The sequence below is a fragment of the Mustela nigripes genome, chromosome 11 (assembly GCF_022355385.1).
Source record: "Mustela nigripes isolate SB6536 chromosome 11, MUSNIG.SB6536, whole genome shotgun sequence".
In the NCBI taxonomy this organism is placed as follows: domain Eukaryota; kingdom Metazoa; phylum Chordata; class Mammalia; order Carnivora; family Mustelidae; genus Mustela; species Mustela nigripes.
Genome location: NC_081567.1, coordinates 19,956,743 through 19,969,402, shown reverse-complemented (window position 1 = coordinate 19,969,402; position 12,660 = coordinate 19,956,743). Strand labels below are relative to the sequence as shown.

General features: G+C 47.6%; 1 protein-coding gene across 1 annotated transcript; it reads left to right on the top strand.

Moving 5' to 3' along the window:
- Window positions 1-460: 460 nt before the first annotated feature.
- PDZD9 (PDZ domain containing 9) lies at window positions 461-12,659 on the top strand (the record flags this gene model as incomplete). The annotated part of the gene is made up of 3 exons (XM_059416054.1): window positions 461-2,166; window positions 7,323-7,512; window positions 12,311-12,659. Coding segments are annotated over exons 1-3 (777 nt in total), but the record flags the coding sequence as incomplete, so codon positions are not given.
- Window position 12,660: the final 1 nt, after the last annotated feature.

The window sequence follows — 12,660 nt, the reverse complement described above, 5'->3', positions numbered from 1 at the left end:
CCCGAGGTCGGGCCGCAGTGCGCCGGCTCCTCGCGAGTTCGAAACAGTTGGGAGTTGGACCCACTCCAGCTTCGGCTCTGGGAGGCCCTCTGAGGGGCCTGCCCTCCTGGGGCCATGAAGAAGGCCGTCCTAAAAGACAAAAACGGTAACTGGGGAGCGGGGAGGGGGCGACGCCTGGGGGACAAAGCCTTCATCCCTCCGACTCCCCCGTGAAATGGGACCGAACGCCAGACTCTCAGCCTGGGAGGCGGCGTCTCCCCAGCACTTGTGGAGTAAACGGTGCTTCACAGGCAGTAGGGGCCCCTGGTTGGTCGTGCAGCGCTCCGAGTGTTGACAGACGAGCACCCACACCGTGCGGACGCGGAGAAGTGCAGCTGCAGCCCCCCCGGCCCGGCCCCGCCCCCGGCCCCGCCCCCGGCCCCGGCCCCGCCCCCGGCCCCGGCCCCGCCCCCACCCCGGCTTGGCCTGCAGCTTTGCCCTTTCTACGGAGAAGGGGGAATCATCAGGCATGGCGGCTTCTGAGGCTGCCTGCCTTCCCTTAACCCCGCCGGCTTTGGAGACCGGGCCCCTTACGTGATCTTAGCCGAAGCCCACCGACCTGGCAAGCGGAGGTTGGTGCCCAGAGCCTGCGAAGAGGCCGCTTCTGTGTCTGTCCCGGGACTGGGGGCTGAAGGAGGGTTCCGGCCTCCGGCGCATCTCTCCGATGGTCCTGAACGGACTCCCGAGCTGGAACCTTCCTCACACGGGGTTCCTTGATTTCTTCTCTAGAGGGCCTCTGTGGTTTGGGGGCAGGTGAGGGTGGAGGTCGGCTCCAGGGCTTGCTCAGGAGGGACGGGCCGGGAACCTGGCTGCGGGCCCTCACCCGGGGTGGAGGGACCGGCAGAGCCCGGCCCTCAGCAGTGAAGACCGCTTCTGGGCCCTCAGAACGCCACAGCCGCATGGATTTGCCACAGGCTCGGCCAAGAGCGGGCTGTCACTTGCGCTTGAGGAAAAGTGTGCTGAAAAGGAATGTCCGCAGAAGCCTCCTGTGGACTGAAAAGCGGTCTCCCCAGAGCTTCCTCTTGAGAGAACAACTCGTTTTAAATCACTCCGCAGTCGGAAACTTCTCTTTTGAGAGTTAGTTCTGAAGAAAACGTATTCCCAGGCCTGTCCACCACCACCACCCGTTGTCCCAGATTTTCCTGCCAAATGATCTTTTCCTGCTATTTCCGCCATCATTGCCATTGCATGCTTGGGTGAGGACAGTAACACGTTGATTTCCCACTTCCACTCTGGACCCCACAATCCATGCTTTGGTTTTTTCTTTAAAAAAAGAAAAGAAAAGAAAAAAGGCAATCTGACTGTGTCCTGCTTGACTCCCTCCTCAGCCCTTGCGGCCATGATGTAAGCCTGTGAAACCGCCCGGGGGTCTCTGCCCGTGTTCCTCCCGCCGGCCCCAGGCCCCAGGCATCTCTCCCTCGCACTCTGGGTTCTTTCCTGTCTCCGAGACTTCCTTCCTCTCTCCTTGGTCTAAATATTTCCTGTTGGTCCTTTTGACCTCCATTCAAACGTTACCTCCTGCATGAAGCCTTCTCCACAGGATACCTTGGCTCCTGTCAGTCCCCCTCAGAGCTTCCTTCATAGCCTGTGTTACCGTTTGTTATTCGACATACATTTACGTGGCTGATGGAGAGCTGGAAGATCCATAAGGGCAAGAAATTGTTATTTCCCAGCGCACAGCCAGTGGAGAGATGAAAACTGACGTTAGTGAAGCACTCCGCGGTGCCGGGCGCTGGGCAGAGCCCATCAACGGTCTCATTTATACTCATAACAAGCCCCTAAGCTAGACACTTATCGTCCTCACTTTACTGACGGGGAAACTGAGGTACAGAGAGGCTACGAAACTGCTCCGGGTCCCCAGTCCTAAAACCGGCTCTAGGACCCCAGTGATGCGGTCATGTGGCTGTGTAGGTGACGGACTGAAAAAAGTCTCCCTCTTTTCATTAGAAACACAAACTGGCTTCAACGTCAAGTCATCTGTGCACAACTTGAGCAAAACTCAGCAGACCAAACTCACTGTGGGGAACCTTGGCTTGGGCCTGATCGTCATCCAGAACGGGCCCTACCTCCAGATCACCCACCTCATCAGGAATGGGGCTGCGGCCAGGGATGGAAAACTCAAGCCAGGTGACTGTGGTCTTCCCCCTGCCTCCCGCCTGTCTGCCTCCGGGGAGACTCGGTTAGCAGGTGTTAGTGTAACCGTAATAATGATAATATTGCCCGAGAGCAGGTTTCTGCACGCCAGCCCCTTGCTATCACTTTATCAACCCTCGCTGCGTTGTGTTTTTATTCACCGAATTCTGACCTCCAGTCTGTAGGTAGGGGCCGTTGTTATCCCCCTTCACAGGGGATGAAACTGAGGCTCGGTGAGCTTGAGTTCCTTGCCCGGGTTCACCCCCACCTGGCACGTGGGATACACACACAGGTACGGTGTCACTCCAGAGTTATGGCTCTTGGTGGATAAACCTGCCTTCTTCCGTAGGCAGTATGAATCGTCGTTAGCGTTCAGATGCATGATCTCACTTCACCCTCCTGACAATCCCTGAGGTCGATTGTGCATTAAACCACCTTACGGGGGTGCCTGGGTGGCTCAGTGGGTTAAGGCCTCTGCTTTCGGCTCAGCAGGGAGCCTGCTTCCCCGTCTCTCTCTGCCTGCCTGTGATCTTTCTGTCAAACAAATAAATAAAATCTTTAAAAACAAATAAACAGGGTGCCTGGGTGGCTCAGTGGGTTAAGCCTCTGCCTTCGGCTCAGGTCATGATCTCAGGGTCCTGGGATCGAGTCCCGCATCGGGCTCTCTGCTCAGCAGGGAGCCTGCTTCCTCCTCTCTCTCCCTCTCTGTCTGCCTCTCTGCCTACTTGTGATCTCTCTCTGTCAAATAAATAAATAAAATCTTTAAAAAAAAAAAAAAAAAAAAACACTTTAAAAAAAAATAATAATAAAAATAAAAACAAATAAACAAAAAAAGACCCACCTTACAGATAAGGAATCAGATATTTAGTAACTTGCCCGCCAGGGATCAGTGGCTTGAACCCTCTCTGTTACACTTCTGAGCCCAAGAAACACCACCCTGCTTCTCTTGTCTTGGGGTGAATGATTTTTTCTTCCAGTTAGAGACATGTTTTCCAGTGTCTGCTCCAGTTCTAGGGCTGTGCTTGGGAGCCAAGGAGACACGATGGGCTGCAAGGGTGGTGAGAGGGAAGAGCCACCTGGTTTTAGCAGCTCTGCCACTTTGTAGTTCTGTGACCTTGGGCAAAGCCATCTAACCTTCCAGGTGTCGGTCACCTCACGCTCTGATTTGGGATAATACCACCTTTGTCAGAGGCAGCTAGGATTTGGAGAGAGGTTTATAAAAGTGCTTTAAACACGACAGTTCAGTGGGAATACTGGCCGTTATTTCTCTTAGGCTGTTCTTAGTTTCCAGACTTGGGTTTTGTTGTTGTTGTTGTTTTTAATAAAAAAGGATGGTGGTTCAGTGGACTAAGCCACTGATTTGTAACTCTTATCTATTAGAATTACCTGGGGAGCTTATAAACCTGAGATGCCTACGCCCTGTTTCCCCAGAGGCTCTGATTCAGTTGATCTGGGGCTGGGGATCGGTTAGCTCATGGTTTCAAAGCTCCTCAGGTAATTGAGTCTAAGTGCAGCTCCGGGTAGAAGCAGTGGGTTAAAGAAAAGAGATGAATGATGCCGTTGTGAACATTCACCTCACCTTTAAATCCAAAACATCTTCTCCAAATGTCACTATTTGGTGCTGGGGCACAGAGTACCAGAAAGAGAGATCTGGACTTTCCAGACCAGAGGAAGCCCAGGACAGGTCGTGTGAATTTTCTGCGTGTTCTCCTTAGCTTCTCTGGGGTCAGGTGACAGACGCTGGTCGGTAACCAGAGTGCGTACTCGCTGGAGTGCCACAGGAGTGTGTTTTTATGCATGGGAAGCAGGACCTATGGTCAGTGGGCTCCTTGAGGTCAGAGGCAGTCTGGAATTCATCTTTTTTTTTTTTTTAATTAAAGGTTTTTATTTATTTATTTGACAGAGAGAGATCACAAGTAGGCAGAGAGGCAGGCAGAGAGAGAGGAGGAAGCAGGCTCCTTGCTGAGCAGAGAGTCCCATGCGGGGCTTGATCTCAGGACCCCTAGATCATGACCTGAGCCGAAGGCAGAGGCTTAACCCACTGAGCAACCCAGGCGCCCCAATAAAGGTCTCCATTTTTTTAAGTTTTTTTTTTTTTTTTAATTTTATTTATTTACTTGACAGAGAGAGATCACAAGTAGACAGAGAGGCAGGCAGAGAGAAAAAGGAGGAAGCAGGCTCCCTGCTGAGCAAAGAAACCGACGTGGGGCTCGATCCCAGAACTCTGGGATCATGACCCGAGCCGAAGGCAGAGGCTTTAACCCACTGAGCCACCCAGGCGCCCCTTTAAGTTTTTTCTATTTGGTAATTTCTACACCCAATGTGGGGCTCGACCTCATGACTCCCAAGATCGAGAGTCGCATGCTCTTCGACTGAGCCAGCCAAGTGCACCTGGAATTCCTCTTTTAAATCCAGGACTTAACCTACAGTGCTGGCACATTTGGTATGTCTGTGCTTGATAAATGAATAAGACGTATTTGTCACAGCCGTTGTGCAAGGAGTTTCCACCTCCACGTTCTCATTTAATCTTTGCAGCATTCCTGAAAGGTGGGGAACAAGACAAGAGGTTTGGTGAGATGAAGGAAGTGGGTCAATGCACAGAGCTAAGTGGGTGCACGGGGCTGGGGTTCCAGCCCATGGGCCCCATGAAGTCCTGGAAATAGGATTTCAGTATCAGAGAGAGTCCAGAGTCCCAAATCTCTGCATGACAGGTCAGTCACTTCCCTTCAGTGTCTTGGTTTCAGAGACTGGAATTCAGTGCTTTTGACAATGATGGAGAATTTCAGAGGTGACAGTCCCCCAAGCCTACTATTTCTTTGACCACATTATCTCCCAGCTCCATTGTTTCATATCCATGTGCATCAAATTTTTCTCTTCTGGTGCTTTAAAATAGGGTTTCTTTGGATTTCCTAGCTTAGTGTTAGTTTATTCTGGCTAAACTTTACAATCCTTTTGGCCAGGATGGTTTTAAGTATAGTCTGATATCTAGAGTCTTAAGAAATTAGTGTAACTTTGAAGGCAAAATACAAGTCACATAGCAGCCACAGTCATTCAGTAAACATTTCCTGAATGCCTACTGTGTGCAGGTATCCTGTTAGGCACGGGGTTATAAAGGTGAGCCAAACAGATGTGGTCTGTAACCACCTGGAGCTTATGGAACTCACAGCCTCATCGGGAGAGATGGAGCAAAATAGGCAAATCTATTTTGGCTGCTGCAAAGTTGATTTAACGTAGGTAATCGAGACAAAGTTTATATAATAATGTGGCTCCTACAGCCCATTAAAACAGAAAAAAACCTGTGTGATGAGTTTGATATTCATAAATTCCACATTGGTATGTCTTAATGAAGGGCAACGTTAGTATCTGTTGGCAGAGTAATCACATTCGTACGGCGACATGTTTGGTTCCAGCCAGGATGGTCATGGAATTACGCTGTTTGTTTTCTGTCTTCTTGATCAAGAAACACGCTTTAACAACATAATTGAGCAGAATGCCAAGCTTTCAGCTATAAATGCTTCTTTTAACATTAGGCATGTAAGCTCGTCCAGTGAGAGGTGTTTGTTTTTGGTGGGTTTTTGGGTTTTTTTGCAGGTGGGTGTGCTGTTGTAATTAACCTCCGTAGGATGAACAGCTGTTCCAGACTGCACACTCTGCAGGCAGCTGGGGAAAACCTGTTTCATTTAGCAGTTAGCTGCAGATCCTTGGCTGGTTTTTACCCTCCGCTACTTTCTAAGACTGAAGTAGGTTTTCTCCACCCTTCTAAGTCTTCATTTTCTTTACTACTTTCAAACTTCAGTTTTTGATAGGAAACTAGGACCTAGCACTATGAAAGTTTGTCTTTGGTACTCCCCAGAGGCTTCCTTTGAGATCAGCAGAATTCTCAACTATCGCACAGTGGGGTGTAGTCTCAGAGAAGTGGCTTCACCCTCTTATCGGAGGTTAGGCTTCGGCTGTCTTGCAAAGAGGGTAATTGAGGGCCCCTAGCTTCCCATGCACAACGAGATGAGCCCCCCCTTTGGGACTTACCTGGAGTCCCTTCATCTAGTGTTAGCTATAAAGTCTCCATTAACCATTCGGCAGGCTGTTCTAGTAAGATTTACTAAGATTATACTCACTGTGAGCCCTTTAAAAGTAATTTCTTTGTATTCCTTCCTCTCTTGCTGGGTGTCCTTGTGGTAGTCAGGATTCTTCACTACAACCAATAGAAAACCATCCTATTAAGGCACTGAACTTAGAACAGTGAGTCTGACAGAATTGCCGGAAAGGCTGGAGAACCAGGCTTGGGAAAACGATGAGAAAGCACAGGGCCACCTGTCACCACCCCCGGCAGGCAGGGTGCTCCTCTCGCCCTTCTGAATCTCCTGCTCCAGGTTCAGTGACCCATGGGCTTGCCCCATGGCTGGATCTCCTTTACACGTCCATGCACAAATGAGTAATTAGTCTTTTTAACACCCTCTTTGGGGGTCCAGGAGCTTGTGATCAAGATGTGGTTTTCCTCTGCCATGGTGGGGGATCAAAAGCTCCATGGCTGACCATCACGCTTCCCTCCCTGTCCAGCAATGCCCTAAAGTAGACAACCTAGCTGTCAAATCCCTTTAACCAACATACTCCCTGTATAGACATCGCAAGCTTAATTAAATCATGCTACATGTCCAGTGTTTTTCATGCAGAATTATTTGTTCAACTAATACTGTGCAAGGCAGGAAATTAAAATCAAAGTCTTGATGTTAATACCAGTGGAGGGCACTGGAAATTGCCAGGCAGGTACAAGAGAAACTAGGTCATTTATTCACTTAGTGTAAGTGGTTTTTTAATAGTAATAGCTATTTATTTTATTTGAAACACATTTTTAGACTCTTAAGTGATGGCTCAGACTATAGATGGTTTTTAGCTTCTGACACACCAAGGACTAAAGAAATGCAATAAAAACATGAAATAATACCTACCATTACACCACTATTAAGAAACATCTTGCATGCAGTCTCCATTATGCAAAGGACACTCATGTCACTGAGATGACCACATTCATTAAATAAAGGCTGAACCAACAATATGAGCCCTTTAATGAAACACCTCACAGTAGAGCCAGAAGTGCTATGAACCCACTGACCCATTATCTTCATTTTACTGATAATTTTTTCCCTCTTCAGGTGATGTTCTGATTAGTGTTGGCCATGCCAATGTGTTAGGATATACTCTTCGAGAATTTTTAAAACTTTTGCAACACATCACCATAGGAACAGTACTACAGATCAAGATTTACCGAGATTTTATTGACATACCCCAAGAGTGGCAAGAAATCTATGATTTAATCCCTGAGACCAAATTCCCAGTAACGTGGTGAGTAGATCGTTTTTTTAGGAAATCTTTTGTTATGCTAGCACCCCCGGGGCCATGTGAAACACTGGGTCTTGGTTTCGTGGGAGAAGGATCCACTGGATCAGCGGGGGAGGGTTTGGTGAAACCACCACAATCATCTAGTGGGTTCTGAATCCTTTTGGAGAAGTACAATCTACAGGACCTAATGTGAAGCAGATTGATGAGCTCAAGAGCCCTGAACCTGGAGCTTTAAGGAGAACCATCTGGTGGGAGCTCTGCCACTTGTCCCCTTGTCCAGAGTTGGCCTTAAACACATGCTATGAATCCCATTCCTTCATTTGTCTCCTGCACATTCAGCTTCTCTCTGGATCCTTTTCAACAACATGGAAGCCTTATTTTAGGCCTCTGCCATTTTCACAAACCCCACCTTGAGGCCCCTGTCCTCTCCCTGGCCCCCTAGCCACGGTCCTGTCCCTTTGACTCCAATAGGGTAGAGAGATGCTGTAGCAGCTGTGGGCCATTTCCCCTGGAGATGATTTCTCAGGCGCTCTGCCCCCCCTGCACCTTAGTGGAGGCCTTGCTTTCTTCACCTGGCCAAGAGACCTCTTGGCAGGGCCACCCACAGCCCTCATGTTCCTGACTCCAGTGGACTCTTCTCAAGTCTACATTACTCTTGGCTCCCGAGCAGCATTCGCCACTGTACAACCCCACCCCCACTCCTGTTAAAATACCATCTTCCCCAGGCTTCTGCCCTGACCTTCCCTGGGGCTGAATTTTTGGCTTCCTTGTCTCAATCTCCTAATGTGAAGCCATCTCTCACTGATGCCTGTAGTTTCTATCACTCTCTGAATATGAGTGATTTTTCAAATCGTATGACCTTCAAACTTGTACATTTAAATCCTTCCTCTGCCACTCGGTAGCTCCATTTGGGTGTATCACGAACCCCTCACACTCCTTGTGCCGAAAAATAAAAAGCCAGCTCACCACTGATCTCCAGTGGCCCTATCTTACTAGCGATCATTTGCCTAGCTGAACAAGTCAGAAATTTAGGGGTTGTGCTAGATTTCTCCATTCCCTTCTTTCCACGCCCAATGATCACGAGGGCTTGTCATTTTACCTTCCAGCTTTCTCTCACATTCATTTATTTCTCTCCGGCCACCACCACCATCCCAATAAGAGTCACCATTCATTCTCTACCATCCACTCCTGTCCCCTATTCATTCTCTACACAGAACAGTCCTTTTACGATTCAAGTCTGATTTTGACATGTTCCTGCTTAAAATCTTTTAAAACCTTCTCTTCTTGGGACAAACGCCCAAATCCTTGGACTGATCTGTGCTACCCCATGTGGCTAGTGTCTGTCTGTATCGACCGCAGCCTCACCTCATTCTGCTTTCCTCTGCCCTCTCTAGTCCACTTTGGCTCTCAGCTTTTTTGCCTTCTCTTTGCCTCGGGGCCTTTGCACTTGCTCTTCTGTCTGCAACATGCTTAGGACCCTGTCATTACTCATCCTTGAAGGCTTACAGTGCAAACTTTTTCCAAGAGGCCTCGCTAAATTAGGAAGCTTTAAAACACTGTCTGGTCCACCCATCTTACGCTTTCAGGGCAACCTGTGTATCTCCATCACAGCATTTCTCCTAATTTCAAGGACGTAATCTGTATCACCCATTGTTTACTCTGTTGCCCTGGGAGAATGCAAATCTCTGCCATTATGCTAAATCTACCACAGGACTTTCCCATGTTTCCTTTATTCAGAGGGAATAAAAATTAAAACCCAGCTTTTGAGGCTCAGACAAATCACTTAATCTCTGTAACCCAGGAGTGCAAGAGACCCTTCGGCAGGTCAGATGCGTGAGGAAGGTCTGCAGAGCATAACATGTATAACATGAGATCCTTTTCCTTCAACAATTCAGTGCTCTGATGCAAGAGTGGTCCTTATTAATTTGACAGGATTTCAGAGCTAGAGTGGCTACAGCTGTGTATCTTTGGTTATTGGGATGGGCACAAGGAAATCTGGCTGGGGACTTGACTAAGAACTAAAGTATGGCCCACACTGCATTGACATTACTTCGTATATTCCCACTTGTGGTCCAAAGGACTGATACGGTCAACAGATGTGCTTTGTTGGTCTCCTACAACAACATTTTGAAAAGTCAGAATAGCGGTGATCTAGAGAGAAAGGAAGATACAAGGGAGCTTTTCCAGGCGCCAGTACTCTTTCTTGACCCCCCGGGGGGGGGGTGTGGCCACCCAAGTGTTTATAATTTTTTCCATTAAACTGTCTGATCTTTTTTGCATTTTTCTGTATATTTCAAAAATGTTTAAATGAAAAAAATTTGAACTTACACATCTAAGATTTCATGGAAAGAATCTGCACCTGTGGTTTCTCCTGAAAAATCGTAAGATGGGTTTGCTTTCCCACAGGCTGACAGCAGAACTACAGTTGGGTAGAGTTGTCTGTTCCTTTAGATCAAGCACAGATTGGGGACAGGCTTTTCCCCCAAAACCAAACCAATCATGATGTAGTTAAAAATCATTCACGATAACACTGCTTACTGTGCAGTGGACATTGCTTGACGAGCATTATACCTCTTAATCCTCAGGCCAAGGCTTTTTATTATCCTGATTACAGGCCAGAAAACGGAAGCCAAGAGAGATGTATGTAAACTTGCCAGAGGTCACAGGGTCTAACTGTCACTAGGCCTGTCTCCAGAGCAGCGACGTTCGAGAACGTACTGCTGTGGTGTAAATGTTCTCAATTTGTGCTGTGCCATGTAGTAGCCACGATTAAGCATGTGCAATGCGAGGACCTGCAACTGGGGGACCCCGTACTGGGGAGTGCAGCTCTCAAGCCTGGGTTCTTCATCATTTGTTTATAGAAGGATTATGTTTCTAAGCATTTTAAGTGTTCAGAGTTTGAGATACAGAATAGCACAACTCGAGTATGAGGCTAAAACCCGTGGATTCAGAAACAAGAGCAGACACTTCCTGAATCCCTTCCTTAACAAAGTGTTTACATCTAAGGCACTTTGGTAATTACATGGTAGGTGACAGGGAAGGAGCACAAAAGGAAACAAAAGGCTTCTTGTAAGATCTTTTTCAGGAGCAACCGGCACTTTGTGCACACTGGAGAATATTCCACATAATACTTTGGCAGACCTAGTGGTATAAAAACCGTTTCCAACTAACTCTGACCTCTGCTGGCTTATGGCTTTATAATCATACTTCAGTTAGGAAGAACCTGGCTCTACTACTTATTCTTTATAGTTACCTAATACTGAGTTACAAAGGATATTCTTTGCAATCTGGAAAAAAAAAAAAGTAACATGGATTTTTTTTTCCCCCTATTCACAAGCTGCTCAGAAGTCCTGGGCATGTCTGAAGGCCAAGTGTTCTGATCCTAAGATCTTTTGAATCTCTTTGCACCCACTAAATCGAGGATGAAGGAAAATCCACATTTTAATGACTAGTAGTTCTCAGGGAGAATGACTCTATTACTAATTATTACCAGAAGAGAGAAACTTTAGGAAAACCTGTTCAAATTCTTGGAAGCAAACAGAACAGTCAGGACTACAAATAGTAGTGATAACGCAAGCAGGTCTGAAAGGTTGGCGGCGCGGGAGGGGCGTTGGAGAAGAAAAGGATTCCTATCTCCTGTAGCAGGACTGAGGTGCCAGAGGTCCATAATCACAAAGACCAGGATGAGGGGGGCGCAGGGAACGGCATCTGTTCCGGGGAGTAGTAAGTCGGCACAGGAACCGCAGGTTTTAGTGAAGCTGAAGAGTTGCTGGCAGGCCAGCGCTGCCCAAGTTTCAACAGTCAAGAAAGCCAAGAGTTGGGGATGTGAGGGTGAGTGGGCTGGCCAGGCAGGTGTCCCCACTCTTCCCTCATCGCTCACGTGTGTCCCTCCGGAAGCTGCAGGGTCGGTTGAAGAGGACGTCTGTCCTTCAGTCAAAGAGGTATGAAGAGCTGTGCTCCTCTGCTGGAACCTCCAAACAAGCTCTCAAGTAAGCCAATAGTTGAGGCAAGTTACAAAAACATCTTTAAAAGCATCTGGCCAGAGGGGTGCCTGGCTGGCTCAGTTGGTTAAATGACCACCTTCAGCTCAGCTCACGATCTCAGGGTCCTGGTATTGAGCCTCTCATCAGGCTCCCTGCTCTGGGGGATCTTGCTTCTCCCTCTGCCTGCCGCTTCCCCTGCTTGTGCTCTATCAGATAAAAAAAAAAACCAAAAATCAAAAAACATTTGGCCAGCAAGAGAGAAGTAGAATGCCGAACAAGACACATGTGGACATAGAGGGCATTGTGTAAGTCCATGCTTTTAAACCCAAAAGAGAAGCAAATGATGAATGCTCAGGAGAAAAAAAGAAGACTCAAAGATTTCCCTATCACTAGTGTGTTGAAGATCTTGGAGGCCCACTAATTTCCGAATATGCTAGAAATTGGTAACACCCTGTTATTGTGGTTATTGCTGACCCTATGTGACCCATTAGAACAGAGCTCTGTGGAGGAGATGGCCGGGTTGACTATCATTCTGGGGGCAAATTAACCTACACTTTAAGGCCTGCTAATATTCTGGTCAATACTCTGGCTTCAGTTAGTACAAAGCAATGTGAAACGATCCAAGGCAGAATTCGACTTACACTGAGGAATGGAAACAAACGTAAAGGTACTTTGAAAGAGAAAACCGTTGACAACACAAAGTGCTAAAGCTAAATCATATCCTTTCTTTGACGAACCAAAGCGGCTTTTAAGACATCTTGTTAGGGGACGATGAATGTTCAGACAATTAACAGTCCATTTCTTTTTTTTCATTTCAGCCCAACAAAGAAAACTGAGGAGTCAAAAGATGACCTTTTGGCAAGCAGTGATGACAACGAAGATGTAGTTTCAGATAAAAACCTTAAGTATTATAAAGACCCAGGGTCCCCTGGGCCTCAGTCTGCAACAAGACCGATGTCTATCTCCAGAGAGTGGCATGGATACAAAAAGGAGAACCAGACCATTAGTGTAGGGAAAGACATTCAGAGTGACGTGATGATTCACAGAGATCACAAGAAAGAAGTGAGAGCCCCTTCTCCATACTGGACAATGGTGAAGCACGACAAGGAAAGCTCTTCCTCCTCCACCGCCTCCTCCACCTCAGATGCATTTTGGATGGAAGACTACG